The sequence below is a fragment of the Dermacentor silvarum genome, chromosome 2 (assembly GCF_013339745.2).
Source record: "Dermacentor silvarum isolate Dsil-2018 chromosome 2, BIME_Dsil_1.4, whole genome shotgun sequence".
Classification (NCBI taxonomy): Eukaryota; Metazoa; Arthropoda; class Arachnida; order Ixodida; family Ixodidae; genus Dermacentor; species Dermacentor silvarum.
The window spans coordinates 140768718-140787875 of NC_051155.1; the positions used below are offsets into that span (position 1 = coordinate 140768718).

At 52.4% G+C, this 19158-nt stretch overlaps 2 protein-coding genes across 7 annotated transcripts; one reads left to right on the forward strand and one right to left on the reverse strand.

Moving 5' to 3' along the window:
* Positions 1–11671: 11671 nt before the first annotated feature.
* Positions 11672–14300, reverse strand: LOC125943169 (neurofilament heavy polypeptide-like). 4 transcript variants are annotated; one of them, XM_049661671.1, is made up of 3 exons: positions 13832–14300; positions 13317–13615; positions 11672–12460 (listed from the first exon to the last, which is right to left on the reverse strand). In XM_049661671.1, exons 1-3 carry the CDS (start codon positions 14298–14300, stop codon positions 11672–11674), a joined length of 1557 nt encoding a protein of 518 aa, XP_049517628.1. The 4 variants fall into 4 exon arrangements, with proteins under 4 accessions (XP_049517628.1, XP_049517627.1, XP_049517629.1 ...); XM_049661670.1 differs by having other exon boundaries at positions 13317–13669; positions 13778–14300; XM_049661672.1 differs by having other exon boundaries at positions 13317–13520; positions 13737–14300.
* A 334-nt stretch (positions 14301–14634) lies between these two features.
* Positions 14635–16019, forward strand: LOC119440429 (uncharacterized). 3 transcript variants are annotated; one of them, XM_049661674.1, is made up of 4 exons: positions 14635–14744; positions 14850–15125; positions 15231–15545; positions 15753–16019. In XM_049661674.1, exons 2-4 carry the CDS (start codon positions 14850–14852, stop codon positions 16017–16019), a joined length of 858 nt encoding a protein of 285 aa, XP_049517631.1. In that variant the 5' UTR covers positions 14635–14744. The 3 variants fall into 3 exon arrangements, with proteins under 3 accessions (XP_049517631.1, XP_049517630.1, XP_049517632.1); XM_049661673.1 differs by lacking the exon at positions 14635–14744 and having other exon boundaries at positions 14751–15125; XM_049661675.1 differs by lacking the exon at positions 14635–14744 and having other exon boundaries at positions 14751–15125; positions 15231–15335.
* Positions 16020–19158: the final 3139 nt, after the last annotated feature.

Below are 19158 nucleotides of genomic sequence, written 5' to 3' on the forward strand. Positions count from 1 at the left end.
CCTCGGCTTTCTGCTTTATCTTGAAGTGTTTCTTTCGAAACACCGTCACTGAGAGCTCCACGAGCTTGAGTTATTGAATCCGCTGTTCTTGAGAGGTCGTACGAGTCAAATTCTGACGACGTCAGATATAGTTTTTTTGAAGCCGTTACTGCTTGCAACGGTGCCTTCTCTTCAATGGCTGTCATTCTAGCTGTATTTGTCGGACCGATAGTGCTATGCACCGTGTCGTTTTCGGCAGACGTATCTGGGACGTCTTTTTCTACCATTTCCGATATGGTCGTCATAAAAGGTTCGCTCCGTGAAGAATCAGCAGTGGGCACCTTCTGCGCGCGCGCAGTGGGTTGGCGTCCCTCGTCGTGGCGCAGCTTCAACAGGTCGGCAAAGAAACTCTTCCGACCCTTGAATACATCCGCGAACATTTCCTCTTTCCGGTTAGCCCAGTCACTGAACAACGCCCTGCCGACTTCCTCAGGTGAGCTAATTGACCTTGCCGGCTTCACCCCCAGCGGTCTGGTAGCATCCTCCTGGATACTCGTGAAGACTCGAGGCGTGGCATCGAGATGCTTGAATTCAATAGTCCTCGCAGCGGAGGGTGGGCTCGTCGACTGCTGCTCGGCGCGTTCGGCAGATTCAGACGCCTCCGCGGGGACGAAGAGTGGGCGGTTCGCGCCACGCCTGCCGGCGCTCGCCTGTCTCCTGAGGCTGTCCGCGATCCTCATGCGTTCGGCGACCACCGGGTTGCTCGTCCTGGGCCCCACCCGCACGCTGATGCGGGAAGTGTGGCGCAGAAACGCGTGCCCTCCACCGCACGACGACGACCGGCTTTGGGCGAGGCGACCGTGAGACGGCACGACGCGCACGGACAACTGAAAGAGCTCCTCGTTGCCGGTGATCGCAGTGTCGGCTCCGACGCGGAGAGGTCTGCAAATGCGTGGCATGCTGTCGGCGCCGCCACCGCGAATGAGCCGCCCGCCACCGCTCGCACTGGCCGAGATGAGTCGTGTCTGGGTGCGGGGAATGATGCTGGACGACACGGACGTCGGGTAGCTGATGCCGCTCACGCTCCCCGAGACGGAGAGCGGCTGGCAGGGACTCGTGATCGTCATGCTGCTGAGGCTCACCCCGTTCCGGCTGCTGGTGTACCATGGCGACAGCGACGAATTTGGACACCCCAGCGAGCAACGGGAACCGCGCCCGCGCTGGGGCTCGGCGACGGTCGCCTCCGAAGCCTCGTGGCTTGAGAGACGCCGGCTCATTGCAATTTTGTAACTCGCCGGCGCCTTTGCAGGCCGCGGCGTTGTCTTTTTCTTCTTCTTTGATTCACAAACTGTATACAGTGCAAGAGCGCATGCTCCGCGATCTTGCGGAAAATAACAATTCATCCGTTGAGATTCACGTTGAGTCCGGTTTGAAAAATTGCGGCCTGGTACTATAGTAGCCTTGTCCGGCCGCCGTTTAGTAGAGAACGAAGGCGGCTTGTTAAGGCGACTTGATGTCCTTGCGGGTACGTGCCTTGTGTTGAGGCTACGGGATCAACATCAGCGTGACACCGGCGTAATCGGTTTGAGTTTTCTTTCAATTTTTGCGTTTATACTCTTAATTTGTTCTATATGTTATACTGTTATGCCCAGATCCTGACACCAATCACGTGCGAGAGAACGGACTTTTTTTGTCATTGCAGCCGATTGAAAAAAATCACAGCATATCCACGGGGTGAATGATGATGAGTGGGCGAAGCTCCGGAGGGAATCATCGGATCTCCCGCTTAAGGGGACGCTAGCACAAACGCGTTAGAGACGTGCAGTACTCTCTAGTAAGGGGGAGCGGCCACAGCGTCTTACGCAGCCATTTACACATGCCGGAACGTGCACCGCGTTTGCCGACGCCATCACATGACTGCTGAGAGAGTATACCCCCCCGTATTCATAAACGCTCCTCGACTTGAACTTGACTTGCCACCGCCTTGGGCAGCGCGTTCGAAACACGTTGAAGGTAAGGCGGAGAGGCCACAGCGTCTTACACCAGCTTCTTAGACGGGCCGTAACGCGCTAGCACAAACGCGTTAGAAACGCGCTAGAAACGCGGCCTTTCGTTAATGTTGGGTATTTATTGCCATCGTGGTGCTTGTGTCTATGTGTGCTTCGTGGCGTAGTGGGCTAACGCCGCGCGCTCGGAAGCGAGGGGTCCCTGGTTCGATTCCGCGCTACGGACACAACTTCAGAATTTTTTTTCTCATTTTTCTCAGACTGGTTACACACTACTACTACGACGAGGGACGAACGGGTGCCGCTTTAAGGAGCTTCGCCCCCTAAAAAAAAAACAAAAAAAACGATAGGGTTTTACGTGCCAAAACCACGATCTGATTATGAGGCACGCCGTAGTGGGGGACTCCGGAAATTTGCCGTCACCATGAGCAAGCTACCTTGACATTGTTTCCGTGGGAAAACTACACGAAAGGGACACTAAAGGCAAATATAAAGTGAAGCTAAAGTGACTATACAGGGTGTCCCAACTATCAAGCACCAAGATTTAAAAATATTCAAATACCACGTAGTTGGACAGAACCAAGGTAATTTTGTTTGCCGTCGCAAGGAGAAACTCACATTATATTTTCCATTCCGCCTAATTATATAATTATCCCTAATTAATTACTCAACTTCTCAAATATTATAATTACATTAAAAGTGTCAATGAGAAAATTTTAGAGCAACATGAAAAGCTCCCGATACAGCTTTCTGTTGCTCAATACGTGCTACATGAAAGTGTTTTTCCGAGCGTGAAAGAAGCCAGCGAATACACGCAAAATGCCTCGGAAAGATCATAGGCCCACCTGGGGCTAGTTTCCATCTAGAGTGTACTAGAATGGTATAGTACACTCTCGAAGCTACCGTGCGCGCTCGCAGAGTCGGCCTCTTCTCTAGAGAATTGTTGGCGGCGCACAATTAACACAGCTGTATACACTTGCACTCTGCGATCTTTGCTCGATTCCTTGCGCGGGGCCCTGCCGGCGCTCTTCGAAGAAACCTTTGTCCTCCGAGGCAGGTGGCATTGGGAATATGAGCCCTCTGGAGCCAGTAGCCATAGAGCGCCCCGAAACAACACGAACCCCGAATGCCACAGCGGCCTGGCCGTTGCCGTCGCCACCCTGGAGGCACGTTCGCCTGAAGTGACCGCACGTGCGTCCGGCAGGGCTCGTTCTTGAAAAGCGGTGAGCTTCGCGTTGTTTTATTCGAAGTCCCGAATGTATGCACACTCCTACTGTGTTACTATCGCTGTTAGACCTTGCCTGCTTTGAGGCGCGCCTGTGTCGGATAGCTTATAGCAGTACTAGCGCTACAAAGCCTAAGATTGAATCTGTACACCGCGGTTCCGGTTAATAACCACCTCCGAAAGGGCTATCGGTGCGCAAATAGCAGCAAAGGTTCAAGAACCTCGATCTGCGCTTTTCGGTAGATGTGGCAGATTTTACGGCACCACCATGCATAAAGGTATGGTGTGCCGTGTTTGTTACTGCAAGAACGCTTATTCCGGTCGAAATTTAAAAATTTTTCTATTAGTACACTTTAAAATGTCCGATAATTTTTCCATTATATAAGTACATTTTAGCTGCACCAATTAAAAAAAAATGTCTCTAGCAATTGGGCAGCGAACAATCAGGTCAAATACGTTTAGGAAGCATTAGTACGCCCCAAGGGGCAGTACTCCCCCCCTCCCCCCCCCCCCCCCCCCTCCTCTTCAATTTGACTATGCGACCTTTATCTTTCACGCTCAAGAAGATTCCCGACCTCCGCTTCACACTGTACGCGGACGATATTACGCTGTGGATGACCGGAGGTTCGGACGGGCACATCCAAGACACTCTCCAAGCATCCATTGACCAGATCGAACAAGTAGGTCACGACTTGAATCTTAGGTGCTCCCCCACCCAATCAGAGCTCCTCCTTGTGGCCCCCACGAGACGCTTCAGGACATCGCCCCCGAATATCCAACTCACGGTTGAAGGGCACTCCATACCCCAGGTAGACAGGATAAGGGTGCTAGGACTTCACCTTCAAGGCAACCGAGCAAATCAGCGTACCTTGCAAGCACTACAAACAACAGTAGATAACACGCTACACCTCATAGGAAGGATCTCCAATAAACACGGAGGGCTTCGAGAGAAGGAGCTAATTCAGCTCATCCAAGCTTTTGTTCAAGCAAAATCACCTTCTCACTGCCATATCTCTCACTCTCTAGGAAGGAAGCGGATACTGTAAATTGCTTGATCCGCAAGATACACAAAGTCGCTCTTGGTGTTCCGATTAGAGCATCCACACAAAGGGTGATGGCCACAGCCACAATTAATATCCCGAAGCACATCTATCATCGCAATATCACAGACACTCCACCACTGAAGCTGGGCGTGAGATCCTGAGACAACTTCACTACGCTCCACCACTCAACGAGAACAAGCGACATGAACTTCCTCCTAACATAGTAGTAGTAGTAAGTGGTTCGTGTGAAAAGGGAAATGTTGACGCTATCTTCTGCAGCCCTTGAGGGAGCACGGCTCAGCGCCAACAGGGAGGGGTAAGTGGGAGAGAAAGGGGATAGGGTGAAGTACACGGCCAATACCACATCCAACCCTTACCCAGAAACATGCACCCCGAATTTCACGTCGAACGCCGGAAACTTCGAGCCAAGGCGCTACAACCCAGCTATGCACAGGTGGAAGGAGTCAACTATGTGGACGCCCCAGCCTATAACACTAAACATTAAAACATCGTTATGCTCCAGCGGTCGTAGACAAGCAGGGCAACACTGTTCGTTCAGCATCAGTCAAGACCACCTCAGCGGGCGACGCAGAAGAGGCCGCCATTGCACTCGCATCGGGGCTACCCACTGATCTCCACTAGTGGAGATCAGTGGGGCTACCTGATTGCGATGTCATCATGAGTGACTCGAAGACTGCTATCCGGAACTTCAGTAGCGGCTACATTACCAACCTCGCGCACTCTCTACTTGTCGCTCACCCGCCGAAAAACTACATCGCTCTTATCTGGACTCCAGCACATCAAGGACTACCAGGCAATGAAATGGCTCATGCCGCTGCTCGAGGATTCACGGACGGAGTGGACGGAAATGTGAGCCTTACTCTAGAACCAAATGGCTCCCAACAACACACCAATAAAGGCACACTCATCACATTCCATGAAATTTGCACACATTACAAACACCAACGCCTAACGTATCCACCTCTCTCTGTGTCGAGCACGCGCCATGCAGAGAGAAATATTGTGGCGCCAACTACAAACTCGCACTTTTCTTACCCCACACACTTTGCACTTATTCTTTCCCGACACATACCCGACACCCAAGTGTCGCTTCTGCCCTGTCCAGACAGCAGATCTCTCCCATATCATGTGGAAATGCCCCATAAAATATCCCCCCCCCCCCCCCCCCCCGCCCCGCAACCTCAAACCATTAATTAGTAGCGAGGAGCTGTGGGAGACTGCCCTGCGCAGCTCCGATCCCACCCTGCAGGACCGAGTCCTGAGGTGGGCTGAGGAGGTAGCGGAAGCCTACCACGATTAGTAGGCGGACGTCTGGCAACAGAAATTGCTGAGACTGGAGCACACAGACCTCCCTCTCTCCCCCCGGCCCCTCCCCTTTCTTAAAAAGGGAAATAAAAGTTTATTCATTCAAAATTATAACCCTTGAGCTAAATTACACGATGAGGCGACCATTACTCTTATGAGGAATAAAATGCTTTATTGAATAATTAACGTAATCATACTAATTGACTTTCTCAATTATTTACATTGCAGCACATATTTCAGTCTACGAATTGTAGCTAGTGTGTTGGCAAGGTATGTCGACTAGAAAACGATTCGCAGGGCTATGCTAGTTTCAAGATATATGCGTCGGCAAACTTGCGGTAAAAATGCACTGTTGTTCCAGTAACATTTTAAAGAAAACGCTATTTTATGCATTGACGTAGAAAAGTAACTGGAACATCAAAGCATTTCGTCGGACCCTTTGAAAATTAATATCTTGAAACTGGTGTAGTTCTGTGAATTCGTTCCACGTGGATAGATACGCCTTGTGAACTCACCCGCTACAACTCGTAAATTTATATGCGCTGTAAGGTAAATAATTAAAAGTTAATTAGTGTAATTATAATAATTATTCAATTAGGCACATTGATTTCACATAGAAGGCCACCTCATCGAGTAATTTAGCTCAATGATTGGAACTGCGCTATCTGCCATAGGCAATGTTTTAAAAATTTGGTGCAGCTAAAAAAAAGTACACCGGGTATGTCCCTTTAATTTACCGAGAAGTTTAGTGATCCGCTTCTCCTCTTCGCGCCATGCAGTTAATAAACCTATTTCACTATAATCTTGTTTTCTTCGGTTATGGTTCCTACTCTTTATTATTCCACCAACAACAAGCGGGCGTGAAACAACACGATAAAATTTTCTTACTGCAGCTTTATGTCGCAGATCGGTGGCTGCTGTGACAAAATTACGTGTTACTTTTAGAAAACAGGCCGACAAGACTCATGGGCGCACCACAGCAAATAAATACATAAGAAAATGTACTGTCCAAATTTTCTACAACAAAAACTGGGCGTCCGCGCAACAAACGCGTGCTCGTTAGCAGATCACGAAATTCACAATGACAGAAAAACTGAAAACGAGGTGTTGTATAATCCATGCCTCAAATATACATACGAGTCAAAAGAGTGTAAATATGAATCTGCAGTTGAAATAAAGCGCTATTTTAAGAGCGTACATGCGCAATTGTTCTCAGCGCCCGCCGCGACAGTACGTTGAAAAAAATTGGCTGAGGTTAAACTCTTGTAAACCTAATTGTCACGAGCGAAAGGTCTGTTTGGCTTGGTTTTGCAAAGACTATGGACAGTGTTTCATTAATGCACGCTTCCACGCATGTAAGCTTCTCTAAAACATGCTGATCTGGCCTGCTTTGGCTCCATTGTTCAGCAGCCAACTTTGCCTTTGCTTGAGATTTCACAGCCCAGCCAGCGCGCCATCGATGGCGAGACTGAGCGACCAAGCGCCGGCGCTAGTCACGTGGTACCGCAGCGGCGAGGCTCCGAGCGAGCGCAGCCTCTCCGCAGCGGATCACGTGGCGTGACGTCACACCTGCCGCATTTGCGCTCCGGCGGCTCAAGGTCACTGCGGCGCGACGAATGACCTTGCGAGACATGGCGTAGTTGACCACTCGCTCTACTACGTCATGGAGTGCACCTCCGCCCCAATCTAGTTCGCTCGCTTGCGCCGTCCGGCCCACTCATTCTTGCTCGGTCGTAGTCTATGCCGATACGGCGGGCCTCACAACAGGTGATCCAACTCATGCCGCGGGCTGGAGCGGCTCTAAAGGGGGCAAGGAAGGACAGCCTTCCCCCCATTTCCCCTTCTCCTATATCACCGTGGTGTGCCCAGTGATCACGTGCTCTCCTGCAACGCTAACGAAAATGCAGATTGTAGGGTCAGGCTCTGCGTCCCAAAAATTTGCCGTGGTTGAACGCGGTTAAACCAAGTTTGTCGAGCGATAGCGCGGTTTTGCTTGCTTTAGGAAAGGGCACAGACGCTGCTCGGCGCCGTCAGCAACCACCGCATCCACAATTGCACCACAAGACAACACACAGAACTGCTCGGCGCGGCAGCAGCAGTGAGTGAATTGACCTTCATGCTGCGTCTCGCTTCAATGCGAACTAAGCGTCGAAAACACAGCGCATACTAAGCTACCAGCACTCGGCGCACTTTGTACACATCGCAGATCGCTTTGAAGATGAGGCCCGCGCGACCGCAGAGTTTGTCCACATCGCAGATGGGCACCTACGCGGGCACCTACGCGGGCACCTACGCGGCGTACGCAGCAGCCGCCGGTAGTGGCAGGCTAAGTCCCCGTGTGACCTTGGCTGACGGACGGCCGGAAAAAAACTTTATTGATAAAAGCAACTGCGATGTTCCCGGCTCGGGCTCAGGCCACCCGGGCATTATGTGCGGTGAGGCATAGCCTTTCCACTGCTGCCCGGGCCCATAGTTGGTCTTGTAGATCTGAGCTAGTCAGAGCGCTTAGCCATCGTTCCTCGAGAAGGTCCGGTTCTATGTTGTCCTCTCTGTATATTGGTCTGATCTCTGTGCATTTCCATAAGACGTGTGCCATGTGAGCATGTTCGTGCTTGCAGAGCTTGCAGCTCGCTTCTGGGTATTGTGTGGAATTTACTCTGTTTAAGTGTACTGGGTTTCTGAAGGTTCTGGTTTGCAACCTTCTCCAATCTGTTTCTTGAGATCTGTCTAGTTGTTTGTGCGGTCGTGGGTATGCTTCTCTTTGTTTCTTATAGTGTGTCAGTATGTTGTGGTACGTGACTATAGTCTGTCTGTGTCGTCCTGTATCGCTACCTCGTCGTCGTCGCCTCCTCCGTCATCCACATCGCCTCCGCCGCAGTCCTCACCCACTCCGCAGGGGGTGCGGGATGTCGGGCCGTCACTGTCCGAGCCGTGGTGGGTTAGCTCTCGCACTGCTCGGTGGGCCTTGTCGTCGAGGTTGGGAGGGTTGCTCGGGTCTTCTGTGGTTACTTCCCCTATGTGTGCCGGGATTCATTTGAGGTATTTGGGTGTAATTTTGCCGTTCTTGAAGTCTACTGCTCTGCGGTTCAGGATTTCGGCCACCTCCGTGGAGACCCAGCTCTTTGTGAAGTTCCTAATGGCCATCTTGGAGTCGCTGATTATTATTCTGTCTTGTTTCTGACCGTTGATTACGGCCAATGCGATTGCTGTTTCTTCCGCTGCCACCGACGATCTGGTCCTGACGGAGCCCGCCGTCACGGTCTTTCCTTTCGTGTCTACCTTGGCTGAGCTTGAAGGTCAGATTTACGGAACCAGGCGTTTGTTGGGTTTGTACCTGGAGTAGTAGAGCTATCGCTCTAACAGAAAAATACTGGCGCTGACCCTGGTCGCGGGAGTGCGTCGCTCGTGTAGCTTAAAACATAAACCCCATGCATGCAAGCGATCTTGCGAGCGATGGCGATAACCGACGCGGTTGCGTTCGCTCGTCGCCTACAAGTCGTACCCCACGCAAGCGACGACTTTGAGAGACGTCTTCCCGGTGTTGCCGGTATGAGGACAGCAAATAACGCGCCAAAATTAGCGTGACGTGTTTTACTGTAAAGATCAACATATTATATTTCTGAAGGTCTTGCAGCAGGTTCTTCTTGCACGTATCAAAATTTAGTCGTTTGCTCGTTCCATGCGACTGAAGTACTTAGCTGATGTACAGCTAGCTCCTCCCGCATTTTAGCTATATCGCGCGAGCGTCCATCAGGTGTCAATTTCGCGCATTTAAGCCGCGATAATTAGCGAGATCGGCAGAAGTACTCTCAAGTACACCAAGCACTCTCTTATGCAAGAGTCGTCTATAACGCGATGTTCTCTGCGACCATATTATAGTGTTCTCGCGCGATATAGCGAAAAATGCGGGAGGCTGTACATCCAGTTCCGCCTACGCGCTAATGACTAGTCGCTTATAGCACGTGCGGGTGACGAGCGACGAATTCTAGATTTCTGGAACCGAGTGATCGAACGACACACACGAGTGATCTGTTCGCGTGACAGCCAGTTTCGTCGCTCAAAGCCGTCGCGCACAAAGTCGCTCTATAGGGTTTTGGCTTACAGCCCTTCCATCCACGCGCCACGTGTATGGAGGAGCTTTAGTGTAGCTGTATGTGCAATCGGTGTTGCATGAGTTGCTCAATATTTTTTTAACAGGGTAGCTGTTCTTAATCGAGCGTGCGCCGCCGTCGATGACGGCGCCGTCACGCAGGAGCAGAGCCGCAGAGGTCATGTGACCCGGGAGGGCTCCCGGTTGCCGGGAAGCGAGGAGCCGACCAATCGGAGAGCGCGCCGGGGAGGAGGAGGAGAGGCGCCGGGATATAATAGCAGGAGTTGCGCCGCTCGCTCTTCGCACGATGGACGCCGCTCGGCGCGAGTCGCCGAGCGGCGTCCACTGACAGTCTACCACAGCGATCACAAGGTCATGCTTGTAAAGGGCAAAAAAAAAAAAACACCTGACGTGACACCTGCGAAAACCCAAGCAATGGGAGGAATTAAACAGTGAATAAAAAATCACCAGCCCTTCCCCTTTCGAGAAAATGGGGGTAAGCGAAGCTTGTGGCAAGACGACGTTGTCGCAGGCGTTCCACTTTGTTTGCGCTAAACTCAGGGTCGGCGGCTCTTCGCTGACGTTTGGCCTCAACTTCGCGCTCCCGCAACTCGGGATCCGCGGCTCTTCGCTGACGTTTCGCCTGGGCTGCGGAAGCTCTCACGCTATAATCGGCACGTCGACGACGAGCACTTTCCCGAGCGAGTTCGCGGCGCCGTCGCTCAAGCGCAGCATACTCCTCGCCGGAACGCACCACGCGCGGCTTTCCGATCCGTGCGCCGAAACTGACTCCTGAGGCGAGGGAAGCCCGGCGGAGCGCGCCAGCCCCCTTTTCTTCCCTTTCCCTCCCCGAGACACCAAACCACCCTGATTGGTCGAGCACGTTACGTGAACCGGCGCCGGCGCAGCTTTCCCCGCATCTGCTCCGCTCTGGGAGCGGAGCTGAAATCTGCGGCCCCGGTACGAGCCACACGTGATCTCTTTCTTTCTTTGTTGTCCCTGGCTCATACCCACATATCCATTGCGGTTATACGCCACACGTGATTTTATTATCGTTAATCGTGACGTAACCATAGATCATGTGATGTTATTGATGTCATGACCTATCACTCATGTTAGTTATACATTCGTACCCTTCCATGCCAATTTAGGTATATACCAAGTGAACGAGGCGCGAGTTTTCGGCAGATTTGCGATAGGGTTTTAGCGTGACACCACGACCGCCGCCGCCGCCGCCGACACTTGTGGGGCAATACAACCTTTGCTTGAAAAGCGCTTTCTAGCCTACCTTGATGTTCATGTCTCACTAATAAAATGCAGCCAGTTTCACAAGGTGAAATCTGTCGAAACAGTGGAGATGTGGTCGTTCCTTCGGTCTAAAACGAAGATAACCACATCGAAAAAAAAAAAAAGAAACATACGCGACAATCGCAGAAACAGAACGACGACAGCTCCGCTGTTTCTACAGATTTCACTTCGTGGAACTGGCTGCAATTTTTTTTTTGCACTTACGACATTTGTTAATATTGTTAAATGACGATTTTATTTATGCTGCTAGCCTGTAACAAATATGTTGCGTTATTAGATTTTTTCGATGTGGTATATTATTAGCGCTACCGTATTTAGTATCATGCGCGAATTGGTACCGTGCGCGGTTGTAAAATGTTGCCTGATCACAAAGCACATGCAAAGTAGCGCATAACACACGCACAATAAGAGTTTTGCTCTCGCCCGGAAATTTAATGACTCTAAATAGTGCCACAACGACCGGTTATTCGAGACGTCAAGGACATGTAGTTCTGGTTGTCCATTAACACAGTCTACTTGAAATCGAAGAACCGAACGGAAAACGCGAGCAGCAGCTATGCAGTTCCGGAAACCAAACGGTTGACTTCATTTGCCCTTCATTTTCCTGGGAGCGCCTCAGAGATCCACGTCGTGCATTGTCGACTAGACTTCTGCCACCCGTGTACGGAGACAGGCACGAGTCGAGGGTTCAGCGTCACTGTTTCTCGGCATGGCGGCATTCTTCCTGAGGGGTCATGTGACCCTGCGTGGCATGCTTGCCAACGTCGACAGACACAGAAACGTTCAGGGCTTCGTCGGTGGTGTGCTTTCCCTCCGGCGAGTCGATGAAAATGGGAGGAACTTTGACTTCCACGTGTCCGTCCTTGCAGCTCTCCACGATCATCTTCCTCTCGATGTGCACCGGCGACATGATTGTCCGGGCTGGAGACGCCGGACCGGTATTTTTGGGTGGCACCAAGTCGATCGTCATGTTCACCTGCAGTGGTATGTCTGCGAACTCGGGCGAAGATTCTGTGATAGCATGTGCGATATGTTCCGAGATAGATAAGTTCTCGTCGTCGGCGGAGGCCGTGGAACCCTTGGGTACCTTGCGTCCCTTCTGACCCTTCTTGCCTTTTTTTTTCTTAGATGAACCTTTGGCATCAGCTTCTGGGGAAGCTATGGCCGATTTCTCGACACTTTCCACTCCGCTATTGCTCTGCTTTTTTTGCACGGAGGTAACAATGTCGGCACTGGCTCGCTTTTCGACGAAAAGCGCAACTGACTTGTCGATGGTGTTTGTTGACTCGATAACTTCAGCTGACTTGTCGGCCTGGAGCTGTCGGGCGTCGATAATTTGATCAGTGCTGATTCGGTCTTCAGAAGTCTTTGTGGACGGTGCCAAAAGTTCCGCGCTTGCACTTATGTTCAGCTGGTGCCCGTCAAAGCCGGTCCCCGCTCCGGCCCCTTCAGTAATGGCCGTCACCGACGATTTATCCTTGTCCTGAGGCAAAAAGATTAAGACCTCAACTTTAGCTTCTTCACATAAATAAAAAAAAGGCACAAGCTGCTGTGCACGTAAAGAACACGTCGTAATTTCTTTTATGCGTTTATGATATTTGCGAATCTTGATTAGCAATGCGGTACAGTACTAGCAGTTTTGAATTTCGTAGAGTCAACAGAGCAGGCAAATAATGAAAAATATTCCGGTAAGAGCTGTGTCACAATCTCGCGTATTCCTCCGAAATTTTGAGCGATACTCTTGATTTTGTCGGAGGCTTCTGTCATTGAGTTGGCTTTGTGCTGGTGGCTGTACTGCTCGTTTTAGATGACATTACAAGCGTAGCCTTAGCCGTGCTCTCGGAGGAGACGTGTGAAGACACTCTCGACAGAGCGTCTCTGGTCTGCCATGCCTTCGAGCCGGCTCCCGATTCTAATTCAGATCTTTCGAGAGTTGTGTTCGTTACCAGAGCGCCTGATTTATCAACCACTGTATTCTTAGACTGCGCTGATTGAACGTCTCGTGCCGTATGCTGTATCATCTCTCCGTCGGAATGCTTTTTAGTCAAGGCGAGCTCACGTTTGCCAGGCGAGGCTATCTCTGAACTTTGGCTTGTACTTCGCTTGAATGTTTTCACTATGGTGCGCTCCTCGCCTGAAACGATATGTCTAGTTGTAGCTCCACTCACTAAGTTGCGTTCGGCAGGCGGTGCGACTTCATTAGCCAGCGCTAAAGTGCCTTCTTGCAACTTGTTGCGTGAAGCTGCCTTCGTGGCCTCATCAGATCCAGTTTTTGCAGAAGGTATCACTCTTGCTGAGGATCGCAGCGCAGGTTTCAATGGAGGACAATTTGTTCTCACCAGATCTGCGAGTCCTCTTCCGGGAGAAGATTCCTTGCGCAGGGTCTTGTCCACTTCTGACACGACGGTGAGCTGTGAAGATCCCCCGATGCTCGCCTCCTGATTTGAGACAGGCGTTTCTGCAGACACAAGAGGCCCCCCAACGCTCGCCTGCTGATTTGAGACAGGCGTTTCTGCGGACACAAGGGGACCCCCGACGCTCGCCTCCTGATTTGAGACAGGCGTTTCTGCGGACACAAGGGGACCCCCGACGCTCGCCTCCTGATTTGAGACAGGCGTTTCTGCGGACACAAGTGGACCTCCGACGCTCGCCTGCTGATTTGAGACAGGCGTTTCTGCGGACACAAGTGGACCTCCGACGCTCGCCTCCTGATTTAAGACAGGCGTTTCTGCGGACACAATGGGACCCCCGACGCTCACCTCCTGATTTGAGACAGGCGTTTCTGCGGACACAAGTGGACCTCCGACGCTCGCCTCCTGATTTAAGACAGGCGTTTCTGCGGACACAAGGGGACCCCCGACGCTCGCCTCCTGATTTGAGACAGGCGTTTCTGCGGGCACAAGGGGACCGGACGGAACCTTCAGCTCCGAACCTTTCTGTGTCAAGGGCGTCTCTGCTCCAGCGCACGCTTCAGTACGGACGGTTGTCGTTTTGGCTTCCGCTAGCTCGTGGCGTTCTGACCCGGCGGGAAGCTGTGCCGGTGACGCTGTACTGCGCAGTGGAGAAAAGCTCGTGGGGCTGCCCTTGGCTTCCAGAAGCCTCCTTATCTCACCCGGGGATGCCAAGTCACTCGTATTATTCGAAGGAGAAGCCGGCCCCAGAGCACTAAGAGCACGTTTAGGGGACCCGATAGAACTTTGGCTAGGGCTCTTTTCAGTGTCGAGTGGCATGAGCGTGTCGGATTGGGACGGAGCAAATACAGTGACTGGGCGCCCAGCCAGCCCGAAGGTGCTCACGGAGCCACGAGAAGAACTTGCACTCATTTCAGCACTTCGCACGCCCTGCGGCCACTCCAGATTCGACCGGGGAAACAGCGGTTTTTTCTGTCGTGATAATCTCCATGATGGTTGTTGAAGGATTGACGAGCTGTTGCACGGATTCTAGCCTCGAGATGCTTGCTGCAACTTGCGAATATGGTGTGAGAGGACTCTTTATGGCCGATAACGGGCCGACCGGAGGTTGCGGCGACTGGATTTGCTGTAGCGACGTTTGCTGAAGACTGCCTTCTGAGACCGGAGATGATGGTTGTATTGCTAAACGGGGGCTCTTCGTAGTGTCCAGAGTGCCAGCTGTCGCCCGAGGGGACCAAGGTTCTAGCTGTTTAAGTTGCGATGAAGTATCCGCAACCGGATATTTAGCGCCTTGTGACACCTGAGGGGATGTTTCTGGACTCTTTCGGACACTCTTGGTAGAATCTAAAAGGCCGGGTGCTGCCCGCGGCGACCATGATTCAGGAAATAGGGCACCTTGCATCGCTGGAGGAGATGTTCCAAGGATCTCTCGGGGACTCTTGGTTGGATCTAAAAAGCCAGATGCTGCCCGCGGCGACAACGGTTCAGGAGATAGGGCGCCTTGCGTCGCTGGAGGAGATGTTCCAGGTCTCTCTCGGGGACTCTTGGTTGGATCTAAAAAGCCAGATGCTGCCCGCGGCGACAACGGTTCAGGAGATAGGGCACCTTGCGTCGCTGGAGGAGATGTTCCAGGTCTCTCTCGGGGACTCTTGGTTGGATCTAAAAAGCCAGATGCTGCCCGCGGCGACAACGGTTCAGGAGATAGGGCGCCTTGCGTCGCTGGAGGAGATGTTCCAGGTCTCTCTCGGGGACTCTTGGTTGGATCTAAAAAGCCAGATGCTGCTCGCGGCGACAACGGTTCAGGAGATAGGGCGCCTTGCGTCGCTGGAGGAGATACTCCAGGCCTCTCTCGGGGACTCTTGGTTGGATCCAAAAAGCCAGATGCTGCCCGCGGCGACAACGGTTCAGGAGATAGGGCGCCTTGCGTCGCTGGAGGAGATGTTCCAGGTCTCTCTCGGGGACTCTTGGTTGGATCTAAAAAGCCAGATGCTGCTCGCGGCGACAACGGTTCAGGAGATAGGGCGCCTTGCGTCGCTGGAGGAGATGTTCCAGGTCTCTCTCGGGGACTCTTGGTTGGATCTAAAAAGCCAGATGCTGCCCGCGGCGACATTGGTTCAGGAGATAGGGCGCCTTGCGTCGCCGGAGGAGATGTTCCAGGTCTCTCTCGGGGACTCTTCGTTGGATCTAAAAATCCAGATGCCGCCCGCGGGGACAGCGGTTCAGAAGATTGGGCGCCTTGCGTCGCTGGAGATGTTCCAAGGCTCTCTCGTGTACTCTTGGGTGGACCTAAAAGGCCAGATGCTGCCCGCGGCGACAACGGTTCAGTAGATAGGGCGCCTTGTGACATTTGAGGATATGTTCCAGGTCTCTCTCGGGGACTCTTGGTTGGATCTAAAAAGCCAGATGCTGCCCGCGGCGACCACGGTGCAGGAGATAGGGCTCCTTGCGACGACGCTGAAGGAGATGTTCCAAGGCTTTCTCGGGTACTCTTGGTTGGATCTAAAAAGCCAGCTGCTGCCCGCGGCGACCACGATTCAAGTGCAGAAGCACCAGCGAGTGCGGATGGTATGCTCAGTGGAGAGCACGGGCGACTTCCAGATACCTGAGATGACTCCATATGAGCGACGGTAGTAGTCTTCGCCGCCTCTGAGAAAGACTGCGCTGTGCGCAGCGATGAGGCTTCAGCTACTTGAAAAGGAGGAAGGGTTGCGGCTGTGAGTACAGGCGATATTCCCCTCGTTGAATCTGGCATGTCTGGGCGTATAAGGCCTCCTTTTGGTTTCGTATCAGTGATAGCGGATGTCCGCTCGATAATAGCCATTTGAGCAAATGCTTCTCTGCCGACGGGACTTTTCGAAATCTGTGGGGGTGACCGAACATCAGACCTCGGACTCTTGGTAGCGTCCAAGACCCCAGCTGTTGCTCGGGGTGACCATGGCTCAGGAGACTTGGGCGACAAAATTGTATCAAGATACTCAGACAACGCGCCTTTCGGAGAACCCGGATAACTTCTAGTCGGACTCTTCGTTACGTCACTTGCGGATACTTTCAGTTTCGTATCAGCGATAGCGGATGCTGGTTCGATAATAGCCCTTTGAGCGGATGCTTCGCTGCCGAAGGGAGTTTTCGAAATCTGTATGGGTGAGCGAGCATCATACCTCGGACTCTTGGTAGCGTCCAAGAGCCCAGCTGTTGCTCGGGGCGACCACGGCTCAGGAGACTTGGGCGGCAAAATTGCATCAAGATACTCAGACAACGCGCCTTTCGGAGAATCTGGACGACTTCCAGCCGGACTCTTCGTTACGACACTTGCGGATACCTGTGTGAATTTCTGCTGACCGCCAGTTGAAGTCTTTACGGAACCTAGCACACTTTGCCTTGATCGCGGTGACGAGGGATCCACCTTCATACGAAGAACAGTGTCCGCAGACGCAGGCACTGCTTCTTGCGGTGAGAGCGAAGTTATTGCACTCTTCATTACAACTTCCCGCTCTGCGAAGGGTGAAGTTGCTGCGCTCTTCATTAAGACCGCGGTTTGTTCCGTATTGGCAATGGTGGGTGCGCCTTTGATGAGAGACTGTTGCGTGGAAGCTCCAGTGAATACGCTTTTCGAGACCTGAGGAAATGCTGAAGGACTGAGCCTCTTCATTGGCTCAAGTAGGTCTCCGGAAGGCGCTCCAGACCGTATTTCTGCTAACTGCTGTGGCGAAGTAGCACTTGAAAACACTGACTGGGAACCCTGTGGGGAGCCTTGAGAACCTTTGTCGACGCTTTTTCTGAAGGCTGCCATTTTCTGCGACTCGATGATCGAAGTTGGATATCCGATTGAAGGCTTCTGCGGTGCATCTATGTTAACCAAGCTTCCCGATGAGCGAGGTGATACTGAGATGGTCGTTTTCGTGCCTGTTTGAGCTTCTCCTAGAATCTTTCTGTCTGCGGTCACTCCAAACTCTGCTATCCGTTGGGGCTCTGTTCCAGTGGCAAGCAGTGTTCTGGCCGTACTGGTTTCGCTTTTAAAGTCCTTGAATCTATGGTAATCCGTCAGCAGAGACGGATCATCAGAGGGTGGTTGCAACAAGGTGGGCTTTGTAAATACCTCCCGCGACGATTTCTGTGATTCAAGGGTTCGCAACTGTCGCCGTTCCCCCGGACTTCGAAAGTTCAGGTTTTCGATGTTCCTTTAAGCCCAGTTATTTGACCTCGTGTAGACTGAGTGAGCACGCGTAGGGAATTGTTAGAGGCATCTCTTCTAGCTCGCGCAAGTGCATGTCTTTCAGTGAGGTCTCTCGGGTACTCGTTGAGTAACTTGTCCAGCGCAGTGTTGTCGTAGCGGCCGTGCGAGTCCTGATATTCGGGTGAACGTAGTCTGAAACCCTCTTTAGCCTGTACAATTGGATTTATTTCCACTGATGCGATCGTCACCTCCGCTATATGCGGTCCAGGCGTACGTCAGCGGGAGAGTTAGGTGACTGCCTCGGGAAACCAGTTCATGTGAGTCTTGTCTGAGCGGAGACGCAAATGAAGCTTGGGGTGTCCGTGAAGTTCTCAAGATTGACGACCCAGACGTCGCCGAAGACGCGTGGTGCTTTTTCGATAGCTTCTCGTATTCCTCGGACAACAGCATTTCGGGGGCTGCCTGACCCGAGAGTCCACGTGCAGTATCTGCCGCCCTTTTCACGTTACGACGGTTGCCCAAGCTTGTCAGCGAGTCGCTGCTATGGAAGGCCGTCCGGTGCGTTATCGGGGAGTCGGCTAGGTGAGCGGCGAGTTCACCATGTCTTTCGAGTACTGAAGCTTTGGTCGCCGACGCCGAGGACGCTACGGCAACGCTGGAGCGCTTGAAGGTGACGCTCTTCGAACTGCGCACCATGGGCAGGATTTCGGTGAACGGAGACTTGGACCAAAATAACGAGCGGGTGGACTTGCCCGCCGACGTAGTGCTGGTATTCTCGGCGCTCTTCCTCACCAGTGCGCTCAAGCTTCCATTGAATTCAGTGGATTTGTTGCTCTCTGGCAGCGACGGAAGTCCAGAGAAGCGGGCTTCGACGCTCCTAGAGCGACTGGCACCGAGGCGGGCGTCGTTCATCAGCATGCTCACCTCGGAATCATGTGACGACGCGATGGACCTGCTGTGATGTCTGGCCACGTTGACAGCAAGGCCGGACGGCGTCCAGCCGCCTTGGATGACGACTTGAGCGGGCGCCAGCGGCGTGGTCACCACAACATTGGACGGGACCTTGGGGGACCTGATGGACGGCGACGTCGGCCTGTTCACGCCGGCTGACCACTGCGACGAAGTCGTGCGCGACCGGGACTTCATGGTGGAAGAATGCTCGCGGTCGTCGCACCTCTAGGCAGGACTCCGCTCGGCAATTTCGATGAAAATGGGTCGAATTTTGGCGAGCCCACGGGCCCGGCAATGAACGCTGCCTTGGCCCGTGAGCTTCTTCCTCGTTTGGCGCTTGGCTCGACTGCTCGCGCTGGCCGGAGCGTTCTAGAAAACGTTTCTAGTGCTGTATAAAAAAATGAAGACGCGAGATTTTAATGTGCAGAACTTAAAACAGTGCTAAATATTTGGTCTGGTACAAGCTTCGATTTCTCTTACTCCTTCAGAATTTTCGGTGAATTGCTATTGCTCTTTTGCAGCTTGCACCGTTTGACTATGTTGTGAGGCCATGGTTTGGCTTACGACAGCCCTGTCAGCGAGATTCAGCACAGTGTTTCGTTTTCATTGTCAAGACAAGGCGCATCCGATAAATAAGTTCCGTTC

What these genes read in the sequence shown, in the direction of transcription:
- LOC125943169 (XM_049661669.1), bottom strand. Translation starts at nt 14,300, where the DNA reads ATGAGTGCAAGTTCTTCTCGTGGCTCCGTGAGCACCTTCGGGCTGGCT. An exon ending in GAAGAGGACTCGCAGATCTG is followed by an intron (nt 12,461 to 13,316) that starts GTGAGAACAAAT and finishes TTTTTGCCTCAG; the next exon opens with GACAAGGATAAATCGTCGGT.
- LOC119440429 (XM_049661673.1), top strand. Translation starts at nt 14,763, where the DNA reads ATGATTCAGGAAATAGGGCACCTTGCATCGCTGGAGGAGATGTTCCAA. An exon ending in CGCTGGAGGAGATGTTCCAG is followed by an intron (nt 15,126 to 15,230) that starts GTCTCTCTCGGG and finishes GAGATACTCCAG; the next exon opens with GCCTCTCTCGGGGACTCTTG. An exon ending in CGCCGGAGGAGATGTTCCAG is followed by an intron (nt 15,546 to 15,752) that starts GTCTCTCTCGGG and finishes GATATGTTCCAG; the next exon opens with GTCTCTCTCGGGGACTCTTG.